At 31.7% G+C, this 18,340-nt stretch overlaps 1 protein-coding gene across 3 annotated transcripts in view; it reads right to left on the reverse strand.

Moving 5' to 3' along the window:
• Positions 1-18,340, reverse strand: part of LOC134728177 (leucine-zipper-like transcriptional regulator 1) — a 22,616-nt gene continuing 4,276 nt past the window's right edge. For all 3 annotated transcript variants that reach the window (XM_063592669.1, XM_063592666.1, XM_063592668.1), the window contains exons 4-22: positions 18,019-18,075; positions 17,093-17,172; positions 16,702-16,810; positions 15,010-15,145; positions 14,322-14,461; positions 13,466-13,612; positions 11,669-11,723; positions 10,357-10,467; positions 9,708-9,800; positions 9,264-9,350; positions 8,588-8,711; positions 7,343-7,407; positions 6,539-6,655; positions 5,449-5,617; positions 4,891-5,069; positions 4,387-4,536; positions 3,711-3,764; positions 2,912-2,992; positions 1-2,135 (exon numbers count right to left, since the gene is read on the reverse strand). In XM_063592669.1, the coding sequence (XP_063448739.1) occupies positions 2,004-2,135; positions 2,912-2,992; positions 3,711-3,764; positions 4,387-4,536; positions 4,891-5,069; positions 5,449-5,617; positions 6,539-6,655; positions 7,343-7,407; positions 8,588-8,711; positions 9,264-9,350; positions 9,708-9,800; positions 10,357-10,467; positions 11,669-11,723; positions 13,466-13,612; positions 14,322-14,461; positions 15,010-15,145; positions 16,702-16,810; positions 17,093-17,172; positions 18,019-18,075 (2,086 nt within the window). In that variant the 3' untranslated portion in view covers positions 1-2,003. The remainder of the gene's footprint in view (positions 2,136-2,911; positions 2,993-3,710; positions 3,765-4,386; positions 4,537-4,890; positions 5,070-5,448; positions 5,618-6,538; positions 6,656-7,342; positions 7,408-8,587; positions 8,712-9,263; positions 9,351-9,707; positions 9,801-10,356; positions 10,468-11,668; positions 11,724-13,465; positions 13,613-14,321; positions 14,462-15,009; positions 15,146-16,701; positions 16,811-17,092; positions 17,173-18,018; positions 18,076-18,340) is intronic.

The following is an 18,340-nucleotide window of genomic DNA, read 5'->3' on the forward strand; positions in this document are numbered from 1 at the left end:
TTTTAAGACGTAATTTTACTCTTTATTGCATCTCGAAATTAACAATGAAATTCTACACTTTTTATACATGCAAATATCTACTGGTAACATTAACAAAGCAGTATAACAATATTTCTAAACTTTTTTTGGCAATAACATGATTCGTCTGTCACATGACAATAACATGAGTCATCTGTCACATGACAATAACATGAATCATCTGTCACATGACAATAACATGATTCGTCTGTCACATGACAATAACATGATTTGTATGACTATATAAAACATTTATTCTAAAATTGTAAAATGATTATAGAATAACTACGAAAGAATTTGCAGAAAATGAGGATGGAAAAATGCACAATCAAGGACCAAAAAACACATTAATCAACATGATCAATGACAATGCATGATATAGGAGCTGATTTATTGCTATTGTTCTGTCTAGCTATATTTTCCCTATTTGGACTAATGGGTATTTACCCTATACCATGGATTCTGGTAAAAACAAGAATACTTGCTTTGTACTAAGTGTAACTCTTAAACTGAAGGGCAACTAGACCTCTTCTTTTTTTTTTATAATCAAGATTTACACTTACAATGCATCTGGACCCAGAAATATTTAATTATTTTTCAGGATCCAAAAAATAATTGCAATTGTCAAAACTATGTTGATTGACTTTTTTTGTTGACCTCTGGATTGGACCTTTATTTTTGTTTATAATCAAGATTTACACTTACAATGCATCTGAACCCAGGAATAGTTAATTATTTTTCAGACTTTATTAGATTTCCATCATTTTAGTTGCAGAAGCTTGAGTACCTGGAGAAAACCCCTAAACATGGCATTAAAACTAAAATCTAGTCAATTCAGATTAGTGGGTTATACACAACCTAACAGAAGTGAAATTAATTATCATGCAAAAAATGGATTTATTTCATGATCATTATATTATATTTCACAGCAAATACAAACGTAATCTTAACATTCTTATATTCTAAAATCTAGTCAATTTAGATTTAATAGTGGGTTATACACCTTGTGAGCAGGGTTTTAACTCACATACTAACATAAGAGAAATAAATTATCATGCAAAACAAGAATGTGTCCCAAGTACACGAATGTCCCAACCCCACTATCATTTTCTATGTTCAGTGGACCTTGACATTGGGGTAAAAACTCTAATTTGGCATTAAAATTAGAAAAATCATATCATAGGGAACATTTGTACTAAGTTTGAAGTCGATTTGACTTCAACTTCATCAAAAACTACCTTGACCAAAAACTTTAACTTTGAAGCAGGACAGACGGAAGGATAAAAGAACGGACGAACGGCCGCACAGACCAGAAAACATAATGTCCCTCTGCTATAGTAGGTGGGTCATAAAAAATGGATTTATTTCATGATCATAATATTTCACAGCAAATTCAAACATACTCTTAACATTCTTATATTATAAAATCTATTCAACAACATGTAATGAAAGACTGACAATAGCACTATCTAGAATTAACTAATAATAACTCTAGATATCAATTTTGATTGACAAAAATCATTATATTATTTATGAACCAAAATATTAGACAGTAGTTCAACCTAGTTCACTGTCAAAAGCATACTGGCACATCAATCATAGTTAATGGGGGGTCTCATGGGGGGTTTCGATCCTGGATCCCGCTAATTGTTTTGTCAGAATACTGTATCCGGCTTACACTATGTACGTAAGCAATTATAATTTTTTTTGTCATTTCCCGGGTCCCGCTAGACCTCATTTCCCGTTTTCACGACACAATAATTTGGCTGTCACGTTTCACGCTTACGAAAAATTGACAATCCCACGTCAGGCTTAGACCCCAATGAGACCCAAATAATGATTCATTATGCTCAAATAATGAGAATACAGGTAAATGCTGTAAAGACATTTATATTTGTTATACACAAAATAAAATAAATAAATTGTATCATGATGTTTGTAATTGTATTTTGTATTCACAAACTTAAACTTTTTCACAGTACAATTCAAATATCACTAATATTTGACAGCGACCAATCTTTGGACAGATTTATTTCACCTTCATCATCTGCCTTTGCCTTGATTATTTCCAATAAAAGATCTTTGTTTAGTCTGTTTAACTCTGGTAAATGAGCAACCTATGGAGAAAAATTAAGTAAAATAATTTGTATAAAATAAATCTAGTATGTATGATGTAAATTTGACAACTGTCTATCAGGTCACTGTTCTGTCTTCAATTCCCTGTTTCATAATCTAATGCATTCTGGGACATATATTTAAAAGTGTACACCAAACAGTTATAATTATTTTAAAAGATACTAAAACAATAGAAATTCAACCATTGACCCAACATTATTTTCATTTTGGTGTACCAAAATGAGATTACCCATAGTCCTTTAGATTGTAAAAAGGTGAATTAAGACTGCTCCTATAGGGGGTTCTAAATTGTTAGAGGGGGGTGGGGGTGGTGGGTGCTAGAATCTATATTTTTATATTGGCGTTTGAGTAGTTAAAAATTCTGTAAAAGTTAATTACTAGTTGTATCAAGCTATGCTATTCACATAAAAAAATACTTTTAAAGAATGACCGTAATATCTTTTTCTGTCTATGAAGAAATAACATGAAAAATGGGGGCACACTGAATAATGCATGTAGCTGGTTATTTAACAGTGTGCACCACATATTTTAAGTTACTTCAAATAAACAGGAACAAACTTACAATAATTCCATATAATTTAATTATAAATTCCATTTTCAAGTAAATCATGAACTGAAACATTTATGACGTCATGGTCACATGACAAAATTATGTCTATGAGCTGGTAAACCGAATTCTCTCAGTCAATCAGGAGACGTGTTACATCTCAAATTTAAATTATTTCAAAATAATATTAACCAACAATATCATACTTACATTCTGAAAATTATGAACCATTATTCTAAGTGCATGCTTCTTCATATCTAAAGCCTGGATCTTATCAGCAGCTTCTAAAATCTGAAGAACAAAATAAACCAATGCATCTTACAAATTATTTATTATACTATTGGCCTACAGCATACATATAAATTGAGATTATGAACTATACCTTTACAAGGTTAAGTTTGATTAAGTTTGCTTTTTACTCTTTTGACTCCTTTTATTCTAATTTTTAATCATATCCCTTTAAGTATGTTGCATATATTAGAGTTTTATAAACTAAAATAAAAATAAATGAAGCCATAGTTTTTGATGTGATAGGATTTGTGTTGCTCATTAGCATATAGCACTTTCTGGACCATGATGTTGACTGTTTTGTTTTGTCTTTAAGCTGTTGACTTAGTGATTTTTTGTGATTTAGTCAGGGCGTTGAATGATTTTTTAGTTTTTTAGCAATGATGTTATCTGGGTTTTTAAGCCAATGCGTTGTCTGTGTTAATTTGTCTTTTTAGCCAGGGTGTTGTCAATTTTTTTCTATTTTCCATATGGTCTTGTCTGGTTTTAATATCTTTGTCTTCTGTTTTTTAACCAAGGTGTTGTGTATTTTCATTGTCTTTGTAGTCAGATTTTATTGTTTTTAAAAGTCATATTTTGGTCCATTTTTTTATTCTTTCAGCCATGCTTTACTTCAGATACAGATTTCTTTTTATACATTCATTTACCAGCTTGTTATCAATGAGATTTTGCCAGGGTGAAGATTTACAAAATAAACATGATAAATTAAGGCTTTACGTACCTGAACAACATTCTGTACAGATACATTCTTTTCCAAATTATGTTTACAGTAAGCCTACAACAAAAATTCAATTAACAATTTATAATCGACGAAGGTAGTTGAAACACAAATGGTCAGTTTTTCTATTGTTATTTAAAGTATTAAGAAAGATCATGACGAAGTGGCTAATTGTTCAATTGATAAATGAAAGATTTTTACAGACTATAAAACCCAGAATCTATAATTTGTCTACACGATTAATTCGGCCAAATCTTTATGTGCCTGTCCCAAGCCAGGAGCCTGTAGTTTAGTGATTGTGGTTGGTTGATGTTTGTCATATTTGTTCTTCGTGAATTGTTTTGTTATAAATTAGGAAGTTATTTTTTTTCTCAATTGAATTGTTCCATATTTATCATGTCGGGACCTGACTACTTGTATATGGTATAAATTTTACTCATTGTTGAAGACTGTATGGTTGCCAATAATTGTTTAGATCCACATCATTTGAACTATGGTGAATAGTTGTCTCAATAGCAATCATAAGGAATCTCCTTTTTCTTATATCACTGCAAGTGTAATTTAAATATCTATCTGACCAAAGTAAGCTTGAGAAAATTAATATCAGAGAGGATATTTTCTTCCTATGTTTTATTTGTATTCTGATATTAATTGTTCTTGACTATGATGTAAGTTTTACCTGTAGTCTGTTATTAGTAAAGCCATAGAAATGTGGTGCCGGGAACAGATACAGGGAATCTTCTGGTGGCATTGTTGTATCACTATAATATATGTACCGTAATAAACTGTCAAATGCCTGTCTAGAGGGTATCATTTCTCCAATAGCAATCTGGAAATATCATTTGACATTATTTTCTACAAGGAAGATTTTGTTCATGCAAAACTGAATGTAAAAAGATTATTGGTCTAGTATATTCTAATTGGATGCAACTATAAAATCTATATCTTTATCTGCTTTTAAAATTTTATGAGAAACGTAATATGACCAACCAGCCGACTGACCATCTCATTCAGAGACCATCAATCAAAATCTTTAATTTGTCACACATTCTTATTGCATAAAGTGATCATGTCCTAGTGAGGGGGAGAGTCAATCCTAGGGAGGGACTGATTTATTCAGGGTAGCTTGATTGGTAGTATTTGGTACATAAATAAAATGTCAAACCACATAAGATAAACTCACAGTAACTTTATTATTCTCTGGCATGGACCATCTGAATAATGCTTCAAAGTAGCTACATCTAGCAGATAGGATAGCTTTGTGTGCTGGTATCTCTACACCATCTAATACTAATGTCACATCACACAAATCTCTCCCTGCTGAGTGGAGAAATGTCTCCAAGTCCTTCTCAAGTGATCGCGCTGAAATTCAGAAAACAAAATCTAAAGGGTCAATTTGTCACGGAAATCTTCCCCAGAGAATGGATAAATGTTTCCAAAAGGGAGGTGCACAATGAACATCAATATTATATAAAATCTTCCATATATTATATTAATTTCATTTCAAATATTTAATAGATTTCTTCTACGTCTATTAAAAAATAAAATGTCTGGTAACACTGAAGCAAGATGAGGGAGAACATTTGAATTGAGGTTTCTGCCAAGGGAGATAATTTAAATCGAGGTTTTTGCCATCAGATTTGAAGCAGAAATTACACTTGCCCATAACATGATACATCAGTGCTTTAAAAATACTGTACCTTTAGACAAAGAAGATAATCTTTAAGGATATAACCCTTACCCATTACTTGGTCCTGCAGTGGTTCTGGTAATATTCTGACAGAATGAGGGGGAGACAACTTTCTCCTGATAATTTCTACCATCAGAGGTTTATCTAGAGATTCAAACTCCATACTATTTACAATCTGGTTACAATTACTCTCCTTTACTATAAACTTCAAACAGTATTCCTATATAAAAATAGAAAAGTAAGATGCATGTGAAATTCTGCTAGGTTTTTCTTCTTGATTAATACAGTATTACACAAAGCTTGCTTTGAACATTAACTGACAATTTTAAATATTTTAAACTAGAATTGACTGCCTGGCACATTTCATAAGTGCTTGCAGTTTAAGTCAACATTAACAAGTGAAACTGCGAGCTACTGCTCACTGATGATACCCCCGCCGCAAGTGGATAATATTAATAGTGTAAAAATATGCAAGTGTTCGGTAAACAGGAAGTTGTCGAGTGATGAATCTGAAAACGCATCACACCGTATAGCTGACTTATATAAATCCTGAAACCAAATTTCAGAAATCCTTGTATTGTAGTACCTGAGAAAATGTGACGAAAATTTTCAACTTGGCTATCATGTGTAAAATCATACAAGTGTTCGGTAAACAGGAAGTTGTCAAGTGATCAATCTGAAAACGCATCTAACGGTATAGCTGACTTAGATAAACCCTGAAACCAAATTTCAGAAATCCTTGTATTGTAGTTCCTGAGAAAAATGTGAATATTGAAAGAAAAAAATGGTATGTTTTGAAGGCATTTAATCATGAGTAAACAATATGCTCTGTAGAAACATGCATGAGGATATCACATTTATATAAAGTTCCAGGCAATCAATCCCAGAGGACTCAAGTTATTAAATATTACTCAAATCTTAAATTAAAGTCCATAACTCTGGAACCACAGACTGGAAAATGTCAAAAACCAAAGGGGACCTTCTGTGTTTCCTCGGTTATCTCTCTAAACAAAGTGGATTTTTGGAGCTTACATTCTCTGAATATAGATTGTGAGAAACTGCCAAAATGTGTGTGAAATGGTAAGATATAGCTTCTAAGATCTCAAAGAAATTGGTACACATGATATTAAAATGTACAAACCTTTATTGAGTCCAGACTTAGTTTTGCAGCATTATGGAGAGCAACTAAGACATTTTTATGGTTGATACAAGATTCTAAATACTGTATACAAAGTTGTTCTAATCTGCCCATTTGAAACTGAAAATATATGACAAATATATATACTTATTAAGTTTTGACATACAAATATAAATGAAAAATACTTGAAAAAAATAACTTGAGGGTTAAATTATTATTGAATTTTTGTTTGAATTTACAGAGTACATGCAACTGTATCTGAGCAGTATGTCGTTTTAAAAGAGCTAGAGATTGCAATATGTAGAGAATTTTATATGGACTTTTACACAAAAGTTCATAGGAAATACTTGAGGCTTTATTGTTAAAACAGAAACAGATTTCCTTTCATAACATTCTCTCAAGGTTAAGATTGACCAAAGACATCAAAAGATATATCAATCGTCCAATCTGGCAGATACACTTACTTCTGTGAACAGTTGGGCAATTCTCTCTAGTTGATACTTTATATAGGTATGAAAAAATATGCTGTTAATTTGCTTTTAATGCATTTTGCTGAGCATGTACTGATTATTAGTCATGGATGGATGGATCCTTTCTATTAATAAAAGTACAAAATGTTTCTGAAAACAACCCGACCAAAAAGCAAAAGCCCAGATCAATAGGATGCTGATACATGTTACCTATTTTTACATTCTGAAAGGTATGAATAGAGGAAAATATCTTGATTGTCTATTCTGCTATCCATTCAATATATGTAGGGGCCTCTGGAATTTACCATTTAAATTTCTGACATTTAATGCCACATACCTTAATAGATAATCTATACACATCCATCATCATTAATATCACTTCATTACTATTGTGTTCTTGGCCTGTAATAAAAAAAGTTTTGAGTTTAAATTTTACATCTAGCAGACAATTGTTCAGCTAAAGTCAGAATAAAGTTTATGTGAGAAGTACCGTATATAAAACATGCTTTTTGGGGGCCCTTTTTAGCTTGCTGTTCCATGTTAGTCAAGGCTCAATGTTGAAGACCGTACCTTGATCTATAAAGATTTACTTTTATAAATTATGACTTGGATGAAGAGTTGTCTCATTGGCACTCATACCACATCTTCTTATATCTATTTGTACTGTAATGACATACAACCCTGGATTCTTTAATTGTGTGTAAACGGTACTTATTTTTGTAAATTAAGAAAACTGTCATATTACTGGATATACTGTTATATGATTTTGCTCAAGTCATAAAATTGAGAATGGAAATCGGGAACTTGTCAAAGAGACAACAAACCGACCATAGAAAAGACAACAGCAGAAGGTCACCAACAGGTCTTCAATGTAACGAGAAATTCCCGCACCTGGAGGCGTCCTTCAGCTGGCCCCTAAACAAATATATACTAGTTCAGCATATATCCCTATAGAACATTAGTAATTCACTGACTACTTAAATTTCTGGTTTCCTATCAAACAAAATCCACAAAAATTGGTATCTCACATATAACAACGAATCCACAGTAGGTTGATTTTTAACAAGAATGCACTATATGTTGTGCTAAGCAGACTACCAATAGTATATCAATGTAATGGATAACAGGAACTAGGTTTCTGTCAGGTCTGATAATTATAAAAAATTGACAACTCATTACTGCAAATAATTTTTTATAAAAGCCATAAGGAATGATACTTTCAGAAAATATATTCATTTCTTATGACAAAATCAATTATGATATAAATGAAGGTTTAACCTCATTTTTCAACAGCTTTTTGATGTATAACCTTGAGCAATTAACTGACAAACTGAAAAGAAGCCATTCTGTTATGTTTAGTTTGTGATTCAACGGCCCAGTTTACACATTAGTATCCTCTAAAAAAATGTGTTTAATCCTATTAATTCTCAATCCGAACTGTTACTATATTTTTCTTTCAATTTCATCTTTCTTGGAATCAGGATTCAATTCATTTGTATGGCTTTAACCTTTTAAGCGATTATCATTTTTTAAATGTCAATAAAACAATACATATTTGAGATATCATAGGTTTATTATTTACCATCTTGGGTAGGGAGTATTCTATCAGTATATATATAAGACAGGACCATCTGTAAAGCTATATGATCAGCATCGGGGAGGTAGATTGTTATTGGCTCGGTTGACAGAATGTCTTCTTGACTTCTCTGAAATATTCAAATTGAAATTAAATGTAAAAAAAAAATCTCTATATTTGGTACAAAAATTTTTATACATATACTTTTATCATCTTCATAAAAAGTTGCAAACAAATCAACATGACTTGAACTGAAGTTATAAATGCAAAAAGTCATCTATAGATAAGTGAGCTGTAAGGTGCAACATCATCAAGATAACAAAAGGTAACTCGTCATTGACTAATACCACTACATGTATCAATAGCAGAACAAATGTTACGGGAGAAACATAAACAACCTATTAGTTTTCTCGTTTGAAATGATTTACATTTGTCATTTCAGGCTCTTTTACTGATGACTATGCAGTATGGTATTTGCTCATTGCTGAAGGCTGAACATTGACCACTAGTTGTGTCATTTGGTCTCTTGTACAGAAATGTCTAATTTGCAATCATACCACATCCTCTTTTCATATGTTGTAAATCCATGCTTAATTATATCTTAATACTTAAGCATGAATACCAAAATGTTTATTTCTCCTTTTATTCCGATCAGCACATTTTTTTAAATTTCATCCTTTACCTGTTCCTTGGCATTTCTGATTTTTTCCTCTAGCCATGATGACCTGGCTGCTACCACAGAAATATGGGCTTTGATCTCAACATTGTCCTAAAATATACAACCAAGACAATGTCAGATTAATTTTCATACAATCCAAAATTAATCAATCAGAAAATGTTAACTTTAATGTCAACATTGTCTGCAAACATTTATATTCAACCATAAAATATGTAAGCTTTAAAAAAAATTAATTATTCTGAATTTTTCTACTGTAGCTATTCATGTTTTTAACATTTTCTTAAAAGTTGAAAACGTTCAATAAACCCAAGATGAGGTTATTTTGTTATAATTTTTTAAATACAAACCAAAAATGTTCCACAAATCATTTTAAATGCAATTGTGCATGATACTTTCTGAAATATGAAACTTAATTTTTAAGTAAATATTACATATAAAAAAAGTTACCTTGCCAACCATGAATATTAGGTCACAAAACTGTTGATTCTTCAACAACTTTCCATAATCTTCATGCAATGTGCATTTGGGATATCTAGAAAACTAAATAAGGCAAAATATAACAATGAATATTAGCTTAATAACAAGATACATGTTCCTACAAAAAAATTACTAGAAAACTGAAGTTGATTGAAGACTAACTAGTAAAATTATCTGGTAAAGATACACTCAAATTGTAGGTTCCAGTATGACCTTCAACAATGAGAATGTATTTTAAATTTTATTTCTTTCAACATTGTTTCAACCAGTTCTTTTTAAAATAAAATATTCTCTTTATCTGTAATTTAAACAATAATGGATACATTCTTACGTTTTACTGTTATACCACTGTCCCAGGTTAGGGGGAGGGTTGGGATCCCGCTAACATGTTTAACCCTGCCACATTATTTACATAAATAAGGCCGTTATTTTTCTCATTTGAATTGTTTTACATTGTCTTATGTCTTTATTGCGGTATGAGCTTTGCTCATTGTTGAAGGCCGTATGGTGACCTATAATTGTTAATGTTTGTGTCATTTTGGTCTTATGTGGGTAGTTGTCTCATTGGCAATCATACCACATCTTCTTTTTTATATACAATCATATTACAATATCTTACTTGAAACCTATACATCTCTCCACTTCTGACAATGTTATCTACTGTACCACCAAATATATACATGGCATCACCAACAACTGAGGCAGCATGGAACAGTCGACCAGTAGGAACCTACAATAAACAGGATAAATACAGAAACTACTGAGGCAGCATGGAACAGTCGACCAGTAGGAACCTACAATAAACAGGATAAATACAGAAACTACTGAGGCAGCATGGAACAGTCGACCAGTAGGAACCTACAATAAACAGGATAAATACAGAAACTACTGAGGCAGCATGGAACAGTCGACCAGTAGGAACCTACAATAAACAGGATAAATACAGAAACTACTGAGGCAGCATGGAACAGTCGACCAGTAGGAACCTACAATAAACATGATAAATACAGAAACCACTGAGGCAGCATGGAACAGTCGACCAGTAGGAACCTACAATAAACAGGATAAATACAGAAATTATTGTATTGTGGATTCATTTATTTTAGTGAGAATCAATTTTTATGGATTGTGATATAGTTGAATTTTCAAACATTCATGGTTTTGACAATTTCAAGACACAAGGTTTGACACAATTATTCTTTATTGAACAAATGAACTTTTTCATATTTTCTGCAGGGGTTGTTACTTGTGCTGTGTGGATTCAGTAGAATGTGTCCCCGTGCCTGTAGTGTATGCCCTTATATTTTTACAGTTAGGGGTTTTTGCTTGTGAGAGAACTGTCTACTTATTCTATTATCATGATTGATGATCTATTTCTTATACTGTATTTTTTATCCTGCCCCTTCTATGGCTTATCGGGGCCTTTTATAGCTGACTATGTGGTATGGGCTTTGCTCATTGTTTAAGGCCGTACAGTGACCTATAGTTGTTAATATTTGTATCATTTTGGTCTTTTTGAGGGTAGTTGTCTCATTGGCAATCATACCACATATCTTTTTAAATATTTTGGTTCACCAATGCCTACCAAATCCTTGAAAATTAGTGCCCAATGTATCATAATGAATATGTAGAATATCTTTACTACATACCTCCTGCTGTTGTGTTTTTTTATTTGGTCGGGTTGTTGTCTCTTTGACACAATCCCCATTTCCATTCTCAATTTTAATAAAATAATTCACTTTAGGTATTCATTAAATATTCATCCTACCTGTTCTATTGTTTATACATTTCTTTACTTTGCATAAAGTTTTACAGCTGTATATTAAAAAAAAAATACATGTACTAAATATATATATCTATGATGGTAATAACTTATAGCCTATCTATGTATAGACAGAAATATATTGTTCTTGATATATAATATACCATACCTGACTATTAGAGGATGGGTAAATAACAGACCAAGTCTGAGAATCTAAATCAAAACTGAAATTATGAAAAAAATTATGGATTAATATAATGTCAATAACTGAATAAATTATGTTTTAGTTATATTTTTCAGAAACTTTGTTAAACAGTTATGGTAATTTTCTAACAATAATATTTTTCTGTCCTTTGGGGAAAATGTTCTCATACTTTTACTGTTTTGGAATTTGTCTTCAGATAACATTACTTCTGTGCACCTTTTCTACATCAGAAACCTGATGTTTCAGTAGTTGTCGTTTGTTGATGTGGTTCATAAGTGTTTCTTGTTTCTTATATTTTATTTAGATTAGACCATTTGTTTTCCTGTTTGAATGGTTTGGCATTTGTCATTTTTTTGGGCTGTTTAAGCTTGCTGTTTAGTTTGAGCCAAGGCTCTGCATTTAGGCTGTACTTTGACCTATAATGGTTTTCTTTTACAAATTGTGACTTGGATGGAGAGTTGTCTCATTGGCACTCATACCACATATTCTTATATCTACAATATCACTTTTTCTTTTTTATTTTATATGTTTGTCAGAACTGTTATGCAATCTATCCAAATTATTTGCCCTATTCATATTTTTTGTCTTATTATTTTATCTAACAGATATCTTGATGTTGGTGGTCTTATGTTATTATTGAAAATTTGCATTGAGGAACTGGGAATAACTGTAATACATGTTGACTTATAAAAAAAATTTGTAAGGGTGCCGTGGAACCCAGTGTCTCAGCTTCTTTTGCTGTTAATCACACACTCATCAAAAATGATGAAAGAAAAAAATCAATAAAATTATTCCTTCGATACTATCTTTTGATTTTCAGAAGCTTCTGTCCAAGTTTCTTACAATTCCAGGATAGTTTAAGAAAGTTATTAAAATTTTAAAAACTTTAACTGCAGACTGTATGTAATGTTAACTGGAAGAAAAACTAAGTCCATATATAGTAAAATATGGGGAAAATGGAATTTTATTTTTACAAAATTTACTTCTGGATACTATCTTTTGATCATAAACAAGCTTCTGGCCAAGTTTCTTACAATTCCAGGATAGTTTAAGAAAGTTATTAAAATTTTAAAAACTTTAACCACAGAGTGAATGTAATGTTTCCTGGCAGAAAAAAACTAAGTCCATTTATAAGTAAAATACGGAAAAAATGGAATTTTATTTTTACAAAATTTACTTCTGGTTACTATCTTATGAACATAAACAAGCTTCTGTCCAAGTTTCGTACAATTCAAGGATAGTTTAAGAAAGTTATTAAAATTTCAAAAACTTTAACCACAGAGTAAATATTTGTGGACGCTGCCGCCGCCGACAACAACGGAAAGAAGGATCGCTTAGTCTCGCTTTTTCGACTAAAGTCGAAGGCTCGACAAAAATCACTATTTAAGGTGGTACCTAACACAACAGGGAGATAACTCTGTAATATCAGCTAAACGTTTTAATTACGTTGCATTGTGAAGGCAATGTAAAGCTTCTCAATGATCAAAATTGGGGTTTGTCAAACTGCTATATAACCAGTGTAATTTTTCTGATAAAACGCTTGGTTAAAATTTTTTGAATTTTTTATATTTTTTGTAAAAGGGTCAAAGTAAATACTTTGTCAAAATTTTATGAAAATTAAACGATCCAAATTAATTTTAAGGAAAGTGTTAGGTACCACCTTAAAGACAGTATAATTCTGAGAACAATTTGAAAAAGAAAATACAAAATATTAAAATATGTGAAAATTTATAAATAATAGTTTTTCCACTTTGTACCTACCAATGTAAATCATTAGGAAGTGTCTGCCCTGTAGCACCACCAAAAACATACAGATTTCTGTCAAAGGCCACTACTGTGTGGCCATATCTCTTCTCAGGTGGGGGTGGGGCACCATGTAATATGTGCTCTGTTGAGATTCTTGTCCATCTACATAAAAAAATAAACAAATGCAACTAAACATTGTCTAATAAAAGATATCTAATATATTTTTTTAACTCTACACTTTTCATAATTTGTAGGATTGTCATATACTTTTCATGATATTGGTCATCTTCAATTATAAATCACCTAAACATAGTCTTACTTGAATACTATTTTTGGTTTGCAATGCACACACTTACATTTGTTAGTTTTAAAAAGCTATTAAGGATATAAATATTTCTCTAATTCTTTGCTAATTTATCCCTTTCTGCACTCATTGTATAAAAAAATTTAATCAACGTGTGGTTGGTTTAATCTCAGTTCTTTATTGGTTATCAGATTATGACGTTGAATTTTCTTGTTTTGCTCTGAATTTCCTATTGTGACGGCATGAACAAAGGCGACCATGCCTGATGACGTCACGTAGAAGGAACACATCTTTCTGCAGATCAGAGACAAAGAAGGAATAAGTTTGCCTGCATATTGTTTGAAAATCATTATAGAAACAGTATCCACCACCAAATCTTGTGTAGTACGATAAATTTTTAAAGAATATTTATGAAAATAAGAAATATATCACTGAGAAACCACAACTCAAACTGACAATTTTCAAATCTTTAGTGGTAGACAATCAAGTCAGTCACAAATTTGCTACTAGCATTCATGTGAATTTTTAAATGACATGCTCTATACTTTATCCATGAATATCACTTACTCATTTTGATTAAATCTAAATTGGAATAGATTATTAGTAATTTTAGCACCACTCTGTCCAGAGAACACAAACATGGAATCCCTAGCAACAGCTAAAGCAAAGTTACAACAGGTCGGTGGTATATGTCCTTTCTGGTTTACCTAAAAAATACAGTAAAACAATATGAAAATCTATTGTTTAAATTTGAGGCAAGACTGCAGAACAAAGTAGGCAGACTTTATCAACAAATTCAATTGTATACTTTTCGAGGCAGGTTTCATGGTCTCTTTCACAACTTTTTTTTCATATTTTCTTTTGAATTATTCAACTTGTGCATTTGAACAGTACATAAGAATGAAAAAAAAAGTTGGTAAACGAATCAACTGATGTTTAATACATGTACCAAAATAATTCCACAAATGATATATCTAACTTCGTTATAACAAAGATATGGGAAGATGTGGTCTGAGTGCCAATGAGACAACTCTCCATCCAAATAACAATTTAAAAAGTAAACCATTATAGGTTAAAGTACGGCCTTCAACACAGAGCCTTGGCTCACACCGAACAACAAGCAGTCTATTAAGCTTGCTTTATCATATTTTAATTTCCTAGACTAATACATCTCTATCAGAACTACATGTACGGTATATAAAAGACTTTCAAAGTATCAAATTTCTGATTAAAAAGATACAAGCTATCTGCTTACTTTTTCCCAAAAAGGAGTTTCAGATAGGGATACAGTCCACATGTCATTCAGTCTAGCATTCCCATCATACCCTGCAAATATCCACAGCTTACATCCATATACAGCAGCTCCATGGGCAGCTCTAGCAACTGGTTTCCTGTTAACAGATTAAAATTTGACTATTTTTTGGTGCTTTAACGCCACTATCAAGCACTACATTTAGGCTATCTCATTGCGACCTGGTTTTATTGGTGGAGGAAGCCGGAGTGCCCAGAGAAAACTATGACCTTCGATAGTTAAACTGAAAATCTGTTAGTCAATTAAGATCAGAGTTCAGCACTCTCACTAGAGTTCGAACTCACAACCTCAGGATAACAGGTTAAGTTATTCAAAGTTAAAACAAATGTCTGATGAAATTTTCATTAAACATAATCTTGTTTTTCACCAGAATTTTAAGTTATGGTTATACGTGTAATTGTGTAGATTTTTACATACATCTATGTATTAATTTTACATTGTGACTGTTACCCATGTTGATCCTTTATTTTAAGTTGTTTAAAATTTAAAGATTTCGTACCTCATGCTCTTCATGCAAGGAGGTTATACACATTTTAATTCTCATCTTATATCATTATCAATGATAATTTTTTCAACGACTTAAGATTTCTGGTTCCACTTTTGGATTTTTACTTTTAAATATTAATAAAAAAAACATCTGAGCTTTTTGTTGACATCTGAAGTTTCAAGACAAACATAGTTGTTTTTAAAATGTAAATTTTATAGTATTGTATAAATTAGGCAGTTTTTCTTGCTTGAATTGTTTCATATTTTTCTTTATCAGGGCTTTTTATAACTGACTTTTATCATTTTTGAAGGTGGTACAGTGACCTTTATTTGTTTTTATCTCCTCATTTTAAATCTGGTGAATAGTAGTTGTTAAATTGCCATTCATATAAAATCTCCATTTTTCATTGCTCTTAAAATTATTTAAATAGTTAAAGCTCTGACAATCATACAATTGAATTTGCGGTTGGTTTTTTTTCGGTTTTCATTCTTGTTTTGAATATAGACATACACCACAGATATATTTCTGTAGGTGAGCCACAATTCTGTTGATTTTTTCCATGACATTGTACCAAAAACACCAATTTAAATCATTTTAACTTGCAACAGAACAGTTAAAACTAGTTAAGCTGCTGTTGTGTTTTTTGTGTTTTTTATTTTGGTCGGGTTGTAGTCTCTTTGACACATTCCCCATTTCCATTCTCAATTTTACTTCTTACTTTTATAAGACAGTCAAGGTCGTCCCTGCTTTTCTATGAGAATCTTGTTGCTCAGATTTATGTATCCTGAGTAATGTTTCATGGACTTTTCTTTTGGCAGTTGTGTAGTCTGTCCTTTGATTTATGAGTTTTGATTTGCCACATGGATATCCTTATGTATTATTTTTTGAAGTACGCATCATATACTGTAAACCAACTTATTTTCGCGAGCGATTTATTTTCACGACTTCCGCGAGTAGAAAAATAACGCGAATATAAATCGTCGCGAATATGTAAACCTTGGATTTTTCCTTATCAAACTTCAAGTAAATCAGAAAATCGCGAAATTAAATAGCCGCGAAGTGGTCAAGACAGGGTAAAACGCGAAATAAAGTATCCGCGAAAATAAGTTGGTTTACAGTATATGAATGTATAAAATAATCCAACCTACCTTCCTTCAAACCTCCATTCTAACCACTGACATTTATCAAAGTTGTACTCAAACAAATCATTCTTATTGGTCAGGTTAGAATTTGAATGTATATCTCCCGTGTAACCACCTGAAGAGAGAAATACATTTATACATGAGATTCGATTAAAACCATAATGAAAAAATAAATCCATCTATAAAACCTGTTTTAATGTATTGGAGGTTTTGGGGTTTCAAAGTAAATATAAAGTCTTTCACAGCGGTACTCATGTAGATATTTCACTAATTTTTTTACAAATGAGTTTGTTGAACATATAAAACAAAAGCTTGGGATTATTGTTGAAAGGTTTGCAGATTGTGTGTATGCGGAATTTCTTTTTAAAGGTTAAAACTGTTACACATATGTACTAACCAAATACAAACATGCTTCCTTCGTGAACTACAGCAGAATGATGATATCTTTGTGCTGGTGGGGATCCTGTTGTAAATGCCCTGCAAGGAAAATAATATGTCTGTAGATACATTAAAACAGTCTCCAACTTTCCTCAATATGTATAAATAAATTTTTGACACAGATATATGTTTCACCTGTATCTAAAAAAAATCTAAATTTTTAAACTATAAATGAGACATGAATGAGGGAGTGGAACTCATAAAGAAATTAGATGAGCAAATGCAAATACGACTGCATACCAATCAAAAACTTACAACATTAAGCTATGCATTTTAAAAGCCAATGGACCATGACTATGGGAATGATGTCGAATACTTTCCATGGAAATGAGAAGTGCTAATACTTACACAACTATCGACTTACCATAGCGGTTACAATCTTTCACACACATATATTGTGGTTGTTAAAGTTGATAGATGCTTTTTGTGCTTCTTTGTTAAATATTTGTTTGTTTTGAGATTGTGACACAGTGATGACTGCTATACCAATTTTTTGACAAATTTTACCTACATGTATTATGTTTGTTCATACATCGTTGTAAATATAATGGAATTTGATGCAACTGTCATACAAGTCAGAGGTTTAACGCTGTAAAACCAGATTCAACCCACCATTTTCGACATTTGAAAATGCCTGTACCAAGTCAGGAATATGACAATTGTTGTCCATTGGTTTGATGTGTTTTATCATTTAATTTTGCCATTTCTTTAGGGACTTTCCGTTTTGAATTTTCCTGGGGGTATTTTTGTGATTTTACTTTTCACTAATTGTAGACACAGCAAAAACACAGTCCCTGGAATCTGCATGCCTACACCTCAATTTCATGTATTTGTCATAGGTCAGACAAAAAAAACAAGAATGAAAATACTATAAGAATATCTTACCTTCCCCATGATTTGTCTTTGATGTTGAAGATCAGGAGATCATTGAGCATGGTATGTCTGTAATTATAAAATTACAATGTGCAGTGTTAAATCTGATGTAATTTTAAAATTACATTTTACTGTCAATGTGTTGAATCTCATGATCATGTAATAGACCACTTTCGAGTTCATCCGTCACTGGAAAAAACTCGTCAATTATACGCTCCTTTATCACTGTCATTTGTGCGTTTAGGGGCGTCGTCACTTCCCTTCCTATGTTGAGCAAGTGGTTGGAAAACTATAATTCTATATTGTACGAATTATTCAGCATATTCAATTCTCA

Source organism: Mytilus trossulus, chromosome 8, assembly GCF_036588685.1.
Source record: "Mytilus trossulus isolate FHL-02 chromosome 8, PNRI_Mtr1.1.1.hap1, whole genome shotgun sequence".
Classification (NCBI taxonomy): Eukaryota; Metazoa; Mollusca; class Bivalvia; order Mytilida; family Mytilidae; genus Mytilus; species Mytilus trossulus.